The sequence below is a fragment of the Caretta caretta genome, chromosome 1 (assembly GCF_965140235.1).
Source record: "Caretta caretta isolate rCarCar2 chromosome 1, rCarCar1.hap1, whole genome shotgun sequence".
In the NCBI taxonomy this organism is placed as follows: domain Eukaryota; kingdom Metazoa; phylum Chordata; order Testudines; family Cheloniidae; genus Caretta; species Caretta caretta.
Window position 1 is genome coordinate 54566754 of NC_134206.1, and position 14944 is coordinate 54581697.

At 40.2% G+C, this 14944-nt stretch overlaps 1 protein-coding gene across 1 annotated transcript in view; it reads left to right on the top strand.

Annotated features, from left to right (window-relative positions):
- FREM2 (FRAS1 related extracellular matrix 2) overlaps positions 1 to 14944 on the top strand; it is a 216361-nt gene that overhangs the window by 96444 nt on the left and 104973 nt on the right. Inside the window, exon 3 of the mRNA XM_048848460.2 lies at positions 8190 to 8336. Coding sequence (XP_048704417.2) covers positions 8190 to 8336 — 147 coding nt within the window. The remainder of the gene's footprint in view (positions 1 to 8189; positions 8337 to 14944) is intronic.

The following is a 14944-nucleotide window of genomic DNA, read 5'->3' on the forward strand; positions in this document are numbered from 1 at the left end:
GAGGGTTTAACTATTTAAAACAGTGACCAAGACATTTGAGACCCATTACAAAACCATTAATAAGCTGTTTAAAACATTGTGTAAAAGTCTGTGTCTACAACACAGTATTAAAAAATATCCCCATGCAGTTTTGCCTTAAAAAGCTAATAAGGGACATTATCATAGAAATGTACTTCTGGAAAGGCCTTTTAGAAGTCATCTAGTCCAGCTCTCTGCACTGAGGCAGAACCAAGTAAACGTAGATCCTCCCTGATAAGTGTTTGTCCAACTTGTTCTTAAAAACTTCCAATGATGGGGATTCCACAACTTGCCTTGGTAACCTGCTCAAGAGCTTAACTACCCTGTAGTTGGAAAGCTTTTCCTAATATCTAACTTAAATCTCTCTTGCTGCAGATTAAACCCCTTACTTTTTTTCCTACCTTCTGTGGGCATGGAAAAAAAATTCATAATCGTCCTCCTTATAAGAGCCCTTAACATATTTGATGACTGTTAATAAATTTCCCCCAGCCTTGTCTTCTCAAGAATAAACATGCCCAGTTTTTTACCTTTCCTCATAGGCCAGATTTTCTTAACCTTTTATCATTTTTGTTGCTCTCCTCTGGACTGTCTCCAAATTGTGCACATCTTTCCTAAAGTGTGGCAGCCAGAACTGGACACAGTACTCCAGCTGAGTCTTCATCAGTCCTAATTACATCCCATGTCTTACATATGACACTTCTGTTAATACACCCAGAATGATATTAGCCGTTTTTGCAAATGCAACACGTTGTCTCTCATTCAATTTGTGATCCACTGTAACCCCCAAATCTCAGTCAGCAGTAATACCACTGACATTTATTCCCCATTTTGTAGTTGTGCATTTGATTCTTTCCTTCCTAAGTGAAGTACTTTGCATTTGTTTTTATTGAGTTTCCTCTTGATGAATTCAGACCAATTCATCAAGGTCGTTTTAAATTCTAATCTTGTCCTCCAAAGTGTTTGCAACCCCTCCTAGGTTGGTGTCATCTGCAAATTGTATAAGCATACTCTCTACTCCATTATCTAAGTCATTAATGAAAATATTGAATAATACGGGACCCAGGACTGACCCCAGCAAGACCTGACAAGATACACCCTCCCAGTTTGACTGTGAACCATTGATAATTACTCTTTGAGTATAGTCTTTCCACTAGCGTTTGTGTCCAGTGTATTTCCATAGTTTGCTTATGAGAGAGAATGTCATGTGGGACTGTATCAAAAGCCTTATTGAAATCAAGATATATCATATCTTCTGCTTCCTCGCTATCCACTAGGCCAGTAACCCTGTCAGAGAAGGAAATTAGGTTGGTTTGGCATGATTTGTTCAAGAAAGTTCATTCTGGCTATTCGCAAGGTGGTTAAAATTAATTGTTTAATAATTTGTTCTAGTATCTTTCCCAAGATCAAAGTTAGGCTGACTGATCCATATCGCCGGGTCCTCTTTATTCCGTTTGTTAAAGATAGGTACTATGTTTGCTATTTTACAGTCCTCTGAGACCTCACCATTCTCCAGGAATTCTCAACGATAATTGCTAACGGTTTCAAGATTGCTTCAGCTAGTTCCTTAAGTACCCCAGGGTGAATTTTGTCAAGCCCTGATGACTTGAATACATCTAACTTACCTAAAGATTCTTTAACCTACTCTTTCCCTATTTTTGCTTGTGTTCCTTCCCCCTTTTTGTTAATCTTAATTGTGTTGAATCTCTGGTCACCATGAACCTTTTAAAGTGAAATCTGAAGAAAAAATAGATATTCAACACCTCAGCCTTCTTGATGTCATCCGTTATTAGCTCTCCTTCCACACTGAGTAGAGGACTTATGCTTTCCTTTGTCATTCTCTTGCTTCTCACGTATTTAAAGAACCTCTTTTTATTGCCTTTTATGTACCTTGCTATGTGTAACTCGTTTTGTGCCTAAGTCTTTCTGATTTTGTACCTACATGCTTGAGCTATGCTTTTGTACTCCACTTAGCAATTTGTCCATGTTTCCTTTATTTTGTAAGATTCCTTTTTGATTTTCATGTAATTACAGAGCTCCTGATTGCAGTGGTGTTGGAACTGGGGGTGCTCCTGCACCCCTGGCTTGAAGTAGTAATAACAAACACCAAATACATGGTTTTCAATCCATGATCAGCACCTCACTATAAAAATTGTTCCAGCACCCCTGCATGATTGGCCTTTTACTATTCTTCCCATCTTTCCTTTATATCTGGATAGTTTGCAGTTGTGCCTTTCATATTGTCTCCTTGAAAAACTGCCAGCTGTCCTGAACTCCTTTTTCCCTTATGTAGGCCCATGGGAATAAAAACTAACAGTTCTCTGCATTTTGTAAAGTCTGCTTTTTTTAAGTCCATTGTCCTTACTCTACTGCTCTCTCTACTTCCGTTCCTTCTAATTATGAAATTGACACTGAATTTCATTGTGCTAATAGAACCAAGTTTTAGCTAAAGTAAATACAGGCTTAATTAACATTCAGTAGATAGCTGTATTTAGTGTTTTAACCGTTGTGCTTAATGTATAAACACTGTACAGCAGTGGTCACCAAACCATATACCGTGATCGACTGGTTGATCCTGGAGTCTCTGCCAGTCGATTGCGATCTCTGGTTGCTAAAAGTCCGGCAGCGCAGCAGGACTAAGGCAGGCTCCCTGCCTGCCCCAGCCCCATGCCACCCTTGGAAGTGGCCAGCACGCCCCCATGACCCCGGGGGGTGCGGGAGGGCAGGGGTCTCTGTGCACTGCTCCTGCCTGCAAGCACCACCCTCGCAGCTCCCAATGGCCAGGAACGCACCCCAGCCCTGAGCCCCCGCCTGGAGCCAGCACCCCATACCCCCTCCTGCACCCCAAACCCCCTGCTGCACCCCAACCTCCTGTCTCAGCCCTGAGCTCCCCCCAGAGCCAGCACCCCAATCCCTCTACTGTACCCCAAACTCCTGCCCCAGCCCTGAGCCCCCTCCTGGAGCCAACACCCCCTACCTCTCCTGTACCCCAACACTCTGCCCTAGCCTGGAGCCCCCTCCTGTACGCAAACTCCCTCCCAGAGCTTGCACCTCTCACCCACCTCCTGCACCCCAACTCCCTGCCCAAGGCTCAGCCCAGAGCTCCCTCCCACACTCCAAATCCCTCCGGCCCAGCCCAAGCCCACACCCTCTCCCGAACCCCTGCCCCAGCCTGGTGAAAGTGAGTGAGGGTGGGAGAGAGCGAGCGATGGAGGGAGGGGGGAATGGAGTGAGCAGGGTGGGGCTTCGGGGAATGGATGGGGCATTGGGGAAGGGATCCTTGGTTGCACTTAAATTCAAAAAAGTGATCTTGTGTATAAAAAGGTTGGAGACCACTGCTGTACAGCAATTACTGGTACATCCATTTGTAAGACTCACCTCTCTCCACAACAGTTGGTAGAGTTCAAAGGAACAATAACAGGTTAGGTCAGTGACTGCAGCGTGATACTTTGATAACTATTTTGCTTTGATTTATATAGCTTTCCCATTTTTTCTGATAGCTCCATAAAGAAGTACGTATGGAGGCTTATTTTGGAAGCAGACTGGAAGTAACTTAAAAGGCTGTCTGCTTGTTCAAGGGAATGGAGTGGAACACATTATAAAAAAACCTTCCATTTGTCCCTTCCTACTGTAGTTAAAATTTGAGTGGACTAAAACACTTGAAAATATTTCTCTGCAGTCCAATAAAAGATATTTTGTTTACAAGTTTTATATAAAAATCTTAAATGACAATAGTTCTCGAGTCAATTCTCTGCACAGTTCAGCCAGCAGTTATCCCTGCAAACCTTGCCCTTCAGCTGCACCTTGTGGGAGGGGAGCCAGACTGCATACTCTCACAGGAGCAAATAGGCCTAGCAGTCTGTTGATAAGAGGACATCTTTGTTCCTGGTGCTAAATATATATTTTTCCCACGACCATGCTGATCACTGCTTTAATCTTCCTCTGGAAATGAAGGGCCCCAGCAGAGTAATGGCAAACAGACTCCACCATGTTGACTCACTCAATATTGATGGGTTCTGAACTTTTGTCTGTGACAGTCAGAATACCTATATTTGCAATCCGACATTATGTTGCCCTTTCACCAAGGATAATGTGTAGCAGATGGAGGTAAACTGTACATGAGAAAATAAAACTGTGCTATATTTTATTATCATTTTAATCTGTTTGGATGGTGGGTTTTTTTTGTTTTGTTTTGTTTTGGCTTGTTAAAATATGTATAATTATAATAATAATACAAATAAATAAGTATGTACAACCAGCACGTAGCTCTCTGCCAGTGATGCATATGTTACCTCTGTGCAACTCTTATCTTTCCATCTGACAAAAACATTGTGTTCTTATGTAGGCCTTTAAAGTGCCATCTGTTTACAGACTTTTCTTCTGAAACATTTATTTTAGAGTAAATTAAGCTCTGTCTGTCTGGTTTGTCTTTTTTTATAGTGCCTGTCTTCACCATATCTAAGTGCTATGTTCTTCCAATTGTGTAAACTCCATAAGGCCGTGTAAAGTAGATATATTTGAGTGTGATTGATGCTAGGAATGGGGCAGGTCCATACTTAGTTTGCAGGCTTGTGTTATACAGATGCTTGGACTTGAATGGGAAAGAAGGCATGTGAATGAGTTCTCCTTTCCAACTGTGGATCCTGTTCTTCTTTTTTGTACTCATCTGGTCACAAAAGTAGGGCACTCACAGTGAATAATATAAGCATTATCCACACAGGAATGGAAGGAAGGATGTTGTGGAGGCTCTTTCCATTGATGAGTGTGTGGGTATATTCTTCAACTTGATGGCCATGCCATCAACACATATACCTGCAATCTCAGTGCATGTTGACCATTCAGTCTTCCCACTGGGCTGGCACTGCCATGCTGGACTTCACTTGCAGTGTCTGAAGGCAAGGCAGTCAGGCTTTGCAGAGTCCCAGACCATTCCTGGGAAGCTGCTGGGCTGCTGCTTTACTAGGGAACTTCCCCACTCAGGATTTCAGTTTGCTTCCATGGATATGGTACTCAGTTGTGCCATAGGGTTGCTTCTTGTGCCATGTCACAGACACTGTTAGGGACATCACTTGATCTATATGTGTAGTAATTTCAATTTCAAAAAATCCCTGCCAGCGGGGTGATTCAGTTTGGGGGCTTAATCAATAGAATATATAAATTGAAAGCCTTAGAAGAAAATAATCATTGCTGAATCTAGTATACATGCATGTGTTTTCCCGAAGTGATTCATGGGAGTGATAATAACCACCTGCAGTGCTCTAAATCACCTTAAATTACATAGATAAATCATGCTTTTATGATTAAGTCTACAGTTATAATTTCATATGCTTTTGAAGAGTATCCCACCTATCAGGAAGACATAATCTTTCTCAAACCCATTTGCTAATAAGATGTGAAAGCTGTGTCATAAATATGTTATGTAATACATACCTGACTTATAATCTCTGATCCAGAAAAACACTGGGATCAGTGAACAAAACAGTGATCTTTCAAAGCAGGCTGTATGGGTAAAGAGTAATTTCCCAAGTAACAGGAGTTAGTCTCTTTGCAATTGTGGAGTGATGTGTCAGAAATTGTATTTAATTTTGCTGTAGCAGTTTGAATGATTGCAGATCTCATCCCTGATTTCTTAAGATAATACGTGCCGATTTCTTAAGATAATAACAGTGAGAGATAAAAAGGCAGCTTTTAAAAAGTGGAAGTTGAATCCTAGTGAGGTAAATAGAAAGGAGCATAAACACTGCCAAATTAAATGTAAAAATGTAATAAGAAAAGCCAAAAAGGAGTTTGAAGAACAGCTAGCCAAAAACTCAAAAGATAATAACAAAATGTTTTTTAAGTACATCAGAAGCAGAAAGCCTGCTAAACAACCAGTGGGGCCCCTGGACGATCAAGATACAAAAGGAGCACTTAAAGATGATAAAGTCATTTCAGAGAAACTAAATGAACTGTTTGCTTCAGTCTTCACGGCTGAAGATGTTAGGGAGATTCCCAAACCTGAACCGTCTTTTGTCGGTGACAAATCTGAGGAATTGTCTCAGATTGAAGTGTCACTAGAGGAGGTTTTGGAATTAATTGAGAAACTTAACAGTAACATGTCACCGGGATCAGATGGCATTCATCCAAGAGTTCTGAAAGAACTCAAATATGAAATTGCGGAACTATTAACTATGGTTTGTAACCTGTCCTTTAAATCAGCTACTGTACCCAGTGACTGGAAGATAGCTAATGTAACGCCAGTATTTAAGAAGGGCTCTAGAGGTGATCCTGGCAATTACAGACCGGTAAGTCTAATGTCAGTACCGGGCAAATTAGTTGAGACAATAGTAAAGAATAAAATTGTCAGACACATAGAAGAACATAAATTGTTACGCAAAAGTCAAAATGGTTTCTGTAAAGGGAGATCGTGTCTTACTAATCTATTAGAGCTCTTTGAGGGGGTCAACAAACATGTGGACAAGGGGGATCCAGTGGACATAGGGTCCTTCGATTTCCAGAAAGCCTTTGATAAGGTCCCTCACCAAAGGCTCTTACGTAAATTAAGTTGTCATGGAATAAGAGGGAAGATCCTTTCATGGATTGAGAACTGCTTAAAAGACAGGGAACAAAGGGTAGGAATAAATGATAAATTTTCAGAATGGAGAGGGGTAACTAGTGGTGTTTCCCAAGAACCAGTCCTAGGACCAATCCTTTTCAACTTATTCTAAATGATCTTGAGACGGGGTAAACAGTGAGGTGGCAAAGTTTGTAGATGATACTAAACTGCTCAAGATAGTTAAGACCAAAGCAGACTGTGAAGAACTTCAAAAAGATCTCACAAAACTAAGTGATTGGGCAACAAAATGGCAAATGAAATTTAATGTGGATAAATGTAAAGTAATGCACACTGGAAAAAATAACCCCAACTATGCATACAATATGATGGGGGCTAATTTAGCCTCAACTAATCGGGAAAAAGATCTTGGAGTCATCGTGGATAGTTCTCTGAAGACATCCACGCAGTGTGCAGTGACAGTCAAAAAGGCAAATGGGATGTTAGGAATCATTAAAAAAGGGATAGAGAATAAGACAGAGAATATCTTATTACCCTTATATAAATCCATGGTACACCCACATCTTGAATACTGCATACAGATGTGGTACCCTCATCTCAAAAAAGATATATTGGCATTAGAAAAGGTTCAGAAAAGGGCAACTAAAATGATTAGGGGTTGGAACGGTCCCATATGAGGAGAGATTAAAGAGGCTAGGACTTTTCAGCTTGGAAAAGAAGAGACTAAGGGGGGATATGATAGAGGTATATAAAATCATGAGTGTGTGGAGAAAGTGAATAAGGAAAAGTTATTTACTTATTCCCATAATATAAGAACTAGGGGCCACCAAATGAAATGAATGGACAGCAGGTTTAAAACAAATAAAAGGAAGTTCTTCTTCACTCAGCGCACAGTCAACCTGTGGAACTCCTTGCCTGAGGAGGTTGTGAAGGCTAGGGCTATAACAGGGTTTAAAAGAGAACGGGACAAATTCATGGAGGTTAAGTCCATTAATGGCTATTAGCCAAGATGGGTAAGGAATGGTGTCCCTATCGTCTGTTTGTCAGAGGGTGGAGATGGATGGCAGGAGAGAGATCACTGATCATTACCTGTTAGGTTCACTCCCTCTGGGGCACCTGGCATTGGCCGCTGTTGGTAGACAGGATACTGGGCTGGATGGACCTTTGGTCTGACCCAGTATGGCCATTCTTATGTTCTTATGTTCTTCCTTTGCTTGAGGCATTCTGATCATATCTCGGAAGTTCCACATGATATCCTGTGTAATGTGTATTTTGAAAATACAAACTCAGACTTGGGAAGTTTTGGGTCATTCATTTATTTGTTTTAAATACAGGGAACTCCAAGCATTATTTTGATGAAAACTCAAAATCGATTAATTGATCAACATCCTAGTTATAATGTGACCTGTTTATATGCATCCAGCATAGAATTTGTTTCTGTGTTTACGAACTGTGTCATGGACTACTTCATTATTAGTTTTTTCTTACTGTTAAACCTCCACGATATTAGGAATTTGAATTTACAGCTGAAACATATGGCTTAGATAGGATACATTAATTTGCATCACAGAGAAAATAAAGGCAAGGTAAATAAGCATTTGTTTTCCATTTTGTTTTACAGGAGGCAATAAGCTGAAGAGCCAGCATTTTCGTTTGAACTGGGCCTGGATCTCTTTAGAGAAGGAATATTATTTGGTAAATGAAGACTCTAAATATCTAGATGTTGTTCTTAAGCGGAGAGGTTACCTGGGAGAAACCTCTTTTATTAGTAAGTTCCAATCCTATAAATTACTTCTGAGCCATAGACCAGCAAGATTAGCAAAACGTGTCACAATATGTTACCTTCGTACTGTTTGGTACTCATCCAACTAGGTACACTAGAAGGAATATTTATTAGAACAAGGTTCTTTTGTTCAAACAATTGTATGTTTCATTTAAACTAAGGCACAAAATCAAATTATACATCAGTTACTGATAGTTTTATGTCCTTTTCGAGTCAAAAAACAATCTTTAGTAGGAATTTCCTTTTCAACAGTAACCACATTGGATCTTTCATCTATACATTTTCTGATTTCTGCAGCAACTCATCGTTGGTTATAGCTGCAAGGGACCCAATCCTTCTCTTTGAATTCAAATGTAGAAATTCTCCTGGCGTGAATGGGAGCAAAATAAGGCCATATATCTTTACAAATAAATTAGGTTAACAGGGTTGAAATTGGGGCTCTGAAAGGGCCCCCTTGATCCTAATTAGTTCCCCAAACTCCTTTTTCATATGAAGTAGCCTTTTAATTAAAAAAATACTAAATTTGATCCATTATACACTGAAAACTAAAAATGCTTAAACTAAAGAATGTGCAGTAAAAATGGTGGTTTTATAAATTTGTGCATTTTATGCATGTTTATCTGTGTTGTGCACAACACACTTGTAGAAAATACCTCATTTATAGACTCCGACCAAATATCCATTAGCCCACTGAAAGGAGCTGTGATTTCTGACTCTGGGATGAATTTTTATGGAACTTACTTGGAACATTTGGCTCAAGTTAGTATGAACAGGGTCTGTCACTCAGTGCACCAGATGAATGAAAAGAACAAATTTGCCATTTTGCAATTCCATTTGATACATATTTCCAAAGAATTGGCCACAGTATGGCATCAGAGAGGATAAATTGTGTGTTGTATCTACCCATAATTTTCCTTGAACTTTGTCATTACAAGACTGAGAGTGTCAAATGCTAAGATTTGAGGGGAAGTTTCTCTAGCTGACTTTGATTATTAATGCTAAATATAAAACAGCAACAGTTAACATCAGCAGTTCCAGGCTGTGAAACACTTTCTTTTTCGGATGGGGCAGTTGGCCTGATGGTTAGGGAGAGGGCTTGTATTGTCATGTGGAAAGTGAAAAGTTTATTTAAAAAAAAAAGTTGCCCTCTGATTTTATTAGTTTTAGTCCCCAGTTATGTTGCTTATGAACAGTTATCAACAGTCATCTTTTAAGCAAGGTCTTAAAACTAAAGGAGAACCTGAAAAGGTTCTAGTTTGTAAATGCTCTCAAGTTTCCTGAGACAGAAAAGTTCAAAATGGACAAAAAGAATTTGCTAGGGAATATTAACTGAAATACAATAAAAACATTTTAATTACATAGATTTTAGTTTATGAACTGGAATATAAAATATATTTCAGAAGCTTGTTGGTTGGTCGGTCAGATTTTCCAGCATTGAATTTTTATCAATACTCTTTGAGACAAAGTCAGCACTTCTTTGTCAGGTAGAGCATTTATTGAAGTCAATGGGAACTTTTTTTTATTTGATTTGATTTAAGGCTACAGAATTTTAGCATTTGTTATTGACTGGACAGTATATTCAAAAGCACCTAAGTGACCAAGGGCCAGATTTTCAAAGATGCATATAGGCGCCTAGTGAGATTTTCAAAAGTGCCTAAGGGGAGTTATGCACCTAACATGCTTTTGAAAATCCCACTAGACACCAGTCAGCATCATTAAGTGCCTAAATACTGCTACAAATCTGGCTCTTCAGTGCTTTTGTAAATGTTACCCTCTGTCTCACACATGCATATGCACATACACTTCATAGTCTAAGACAGTTTACTAGTGGAAAGGAATTGTCAAACTGGGATCAGAAAGCTTTTTAACCATCCTTACAATTATTTGCATCTGCAGTTGTGTTTTGCATGAATTCATTTGTTATTGAGTAGCCTTATTTGATTAACCACAGCTAAACAGGTAAGTTTAATTAATAAACTTAATTACTGAAACTTTTCAAACACCTCACAACTTGAAACTACCTTTTGTAATAGTTACAATTTGCAGAATTTGCCAAATGCCTTCGAGGATAATGATTAACAATACCTTTTTTATAAACAATTATTTCCATACATAGGAGTTCCATCCCACAACAGCTGTACTTCAGCTCATTTCTAGTGTGCTACACCTGTGAGTGATTAACCATGAAATGTTATTCAACAACTGGGAAATAAAAGCATTCCATTTGTAGCCTGCTCATCCTCATCAGTCATGATAACGAACTGCAGTAGGATTGAGAGTTTAGCAGAATCTATATTTTCTAAGATGTATTGGGTACTGCAGCATGTCAAGAAAATCCACAGATTGTCCATTGCTTTCCATTTTTATTCTCTTTTTACTCAAATTAAAACGAGCAAAAACTTTATGCTCTTATACTTAACTTAGAGTAAAGTTTATGCAAGAATAATTAATACAAAGCTCAGTTGTAATTGTGCAACATGGGAAGAAATTTCCTTTCCAGTCCACATATTTGATCTCAGTCCTACTACTCTGTACTTTCTATGCATGTGGAATTCCCCAGGATGTCAATGGGAGTTTATGCTCATAAGGAATTGATATGCCATATGAGTTTGAGAGGAGAATATTTCTGTATTAAGATTGTTGATTTGCTGATTTGTGGATTATGTTCTCCTGCCATCTACACTACTGTAAATCCAGACTAACTCCATTGACTTCAGAGATATTATGAGTGAGGTAAATCAGGTCAGAATTCAAACTTGTCTTATTAATCAAATTGTTCCATTTAGATGGAAATGAAAGGACATCCTTGGTTTATAGAATAGATCATCTATAAAGGAAGTGTTGCAGCGGATTCCTAGGTTAAAACCTCTCTTGGTATGTCTACACAAGGATAAAAAAACTGCAGCTGGCCCGCGTCTGCTGACTAAGACTCCAGAGCTGAAAAATTGCTGTGTACCTGTTTGGGCTTGGGCTGTGGTGGAGGGTCCCAGAGCTCTGACTCCAGCCTGAGCCCTGAACATCTACACACCAATTTTTAGCCCCAAGCCCCAGAAGCCCGAGTCAGCTGACCCAGGCCAGCCACCGCTGTGTCTCGGGTCTTTTCTCCTCATGTAGACATACCCACTGGGACCACAAGTGGGAAGGGGGGGAAAATGGTTTTAATCATAGTCCCTCATTTATTCACACCACGAAACCACCACAGTGTTGCATGATTTTAGCATGACTGAAGCTTCTGCTCAACAGACTTTCCAGCCTACTACACTGTGACTGTTCCAAGTCACTTCTTTTCTTCAATGGAAGCTACATTCACCCACAAAATGTAAAATAAGTTACCCACATGAACTCTGACTCTAACATTAACTGATCTGAGCAGAAAGTAGAGTTTGGGATTCATACATAACAGAAAGTTCATATCCTCCCCAATGTTGTATAATACTTATGGAAAAATTCAATTACTGTCTACAAGATTGATCTTACTGTGGAATCCAGTATGGAACTGTTGTTTGAGTTTTGCTTATATTCTGGAAACTTGCTCCTTGATAAATCTAAATGGTCTCCAGAATCCTATATAAGAGAGGACAATGAAACAGCTTAAACAACGAATTGCCACCTCAAACGTGGCCAGTCCAACATTGAGAAAAGATTGAGGACTAGTTTAAAAACAAGAGCTGTTGGGGGAAAAAATTCTTCCCTCAATGCTACATTTTTATTTTTACAAAATGAGGGATAGGGTTGGGTGGTCGGATGGTATAATCCAAAAGGAGAAGTATCTTGAGATGATGCTGCCAGTGCCAGCAGTGCGGCGAATCCTGCTCGCGTTACTCACCTGGACGCCACTGGCTGTGTGTGTGTGTATATGTGCATGCCCACACGCATATGTGCAATGTTGTTCTCTGGGAGCTGAGTGACTGGGGAGGCTGAGGGACTTATTACTACTTGTAACTAAGGAGGGTCTACCATAGTTCTAATTTCCTTTTCTTTAGTTCTGTATTTTTGAGCCGAAAGAGTAGGATTCCATTCCTGGCTCCCCAGGCATATGTATTAGGAATTAATCTACATCAGTGGTGCCCAAACTTTTCCTGTCATGCCGCCCCTTACCAATAGTGGAATCTGTCCAGCCCCCACCCCACTGCTGCACAGTTGGCTTAGCAGCAGAGCTGGGGGCAGAACTGGGTATGGGGGAGGAGCTGTGGCTGGAGGCAGAGCTGGGCTTGGGGCAGAGAGGGAATGAGGCAAAGCTGGGCTGGGAGTGGAGAAGGGGGCAAGTGGAGCTACAGTTGGAGCTGGAGCAGGGCTGAGGGCGGAGTGGGGCTGCGTGGTGCTCCCTACCACCCCCATATAGGCTGGCGTGGGCCTCACTGTGGGCCCCCCTGAATGTTCCCCCAGCCCCCTTTGGGGGGCATGCCTTACATTTGTGGGACCACTGATCTACGTGCTGCAGACAGACACAATAACTGTATACAAACCACACACACTGGTGTGTGATTAATTGTATATAATAGTTGTGTCTATCTGTAGCACATAGATCAATTAAAATGTGAATAATTGAATTGATAAGGACTAGTCCCCGGAGCAGAGTGAGCAGTATTTGATCTTGTCATTAAACATGAAGAATTCACACATACTGAGTCTGTGAACAATAAAGAGATGCAGAGTTTTCCCTAAAGACAGAAACCTGTCTTTTTTTTGTTGAATCCATTTATGTTTAGTGGGATACCGAAGAAGAGCATCTGTTGAGGAGCTTACATTCATGAAGATCCGTGTTTTATAAATAAAGACAACAAAGAATTTGGATTCTAGCCCCAGTTAAATCCAAAGACAGCACTAACTCTTTGCCTATAAGTTTAGGAATTGTTTTGAGAGTATAGTCATAAAGTTTGTCTCCTGTGCATTTGTTTTGTAGAACACAGTGGGCAGCAAACTGTTAAGACAAACATTAACATATTATCCTTTACCAGCCATGCTGCTGTGAACTGATGTGATCCAGCAATGACCAGCATATGCATTAGGAATTGCAGCAAGTAGGCTCATTTTCTTCCGTCAGTGTTGCCAGTGATTCGTGGTTGATCCAAGAGGTGTTGAAAACTGCTCACAGTGGATGAGGAGTGAGAAGGGGGGGAAAAGTGCTATCACATTCTACAACCTCACACATATCTCTGGCTTCTGGATCTGCTTTTTTTTAAATTCCAATTCCCTCTGCACTGGCAGTATTGATACATTTGGACGCTGAAATATTAATCTTGCACAGGTTCAGGTCAAAGCACAGGCAGGACTTAAACTGATTGGAAGAAGAGGAAAAACAGTTTAAGTCCCTGATTCAGCAAGATACGCTTCAAGCACGAGTAGTCCCACTGAAGTCAATAGGCACTGCTTAAAATGAGGCACATGTTTAAGTTCTTAGCTGAAGCAGGATCTAAGTAACTCTGTTTATGACAATTAACTTGGCTACGTACTTCTTTTTTCTTTCAAAGAGCAAATGCTACATCGCAAAATAATATATAGTAACAGGAGTGCTGGAACAATTTGTATAGTGGGGGTGCTGAGAGCCATTGAACCAAACTGTAAACCTTGTATCTGATGGAAACCACTGCAAGCCAGAACCCATAGTTCCAGCACCTATGTGTAATAATAAAGCACAAGTTAAGGAATTTTCTTGATTGGTTTAAATTGTTATTGATATTGGCTAACAGATACTGATTTTATTCAAGGAAGTAACCATACAAATTTGTCGTCTGACCTTTTCAATAACAGTATGTACAAAATTTTCTGCCTCTGTAAAGTGAATTCAGTTTAGTTTCTAAATCCTTTGGACTCTGATTCTAACAAGGAAGTGATTCCAAGACTGACCGGTGGTTAACTTGAATCTGACTAACCTAATCCTGCTGAGTGTAATTCCAGGATAAGAGTGCAAAAGTTGTTAGGGGAGGTTCTTATCCCCCTTTCCTGTCTCTGTATACAGGGTAAATGGCTTGGAGTGGCAAAAGGGTCTTCAAAAGCCCTGGATCTGGCAGGGGGAATCCCCCCATGCCAGAAGTGGGAAAGACAGCCACAAGTTGTATTTTGAGGACCTCCTCAGAAACCCTGTTGTGGGGGGCATTCCTGTGGTGGAGATGAGGGCAGAAATATGTGATGGAGACAACTGTGACAGGCTGTCTAATTTACATTGAGGTAGCCCAATCTCAGGAGGGCACAAAGATGACTTAAAGATACCTCAGACCCACAGTTTCCTGGGCTGCAAGTTCTGTGTTTTTTCTCTAAGGGGCACAGTGCTGAATTTCATCCCTCGGCTTTGCTACCCGATTTTGACCTGAGTTATCCATGAAAAGTTTGAGATTAGTGGTGGCCATTATATAAAGGCTGAAACAATCTGATGTCACAACAAATATAGTTATTGTAGTGAGAATGTCACTATATTTCAGATTTCATAACCATTCATTGTCATTTCCTGTGTTTAGTTGTTCATAACTTCCCCAAACTTCCATCTTTCAAGCTAAAATTTTCCAGGCTTGGTCTCTGCCTGAAAGTGGTAAATGGTTTTTTGAAAGTTTCAGCAAAAAGTGTTCAGGCATTTTTGAGTAGCAGAGAATTAAAGA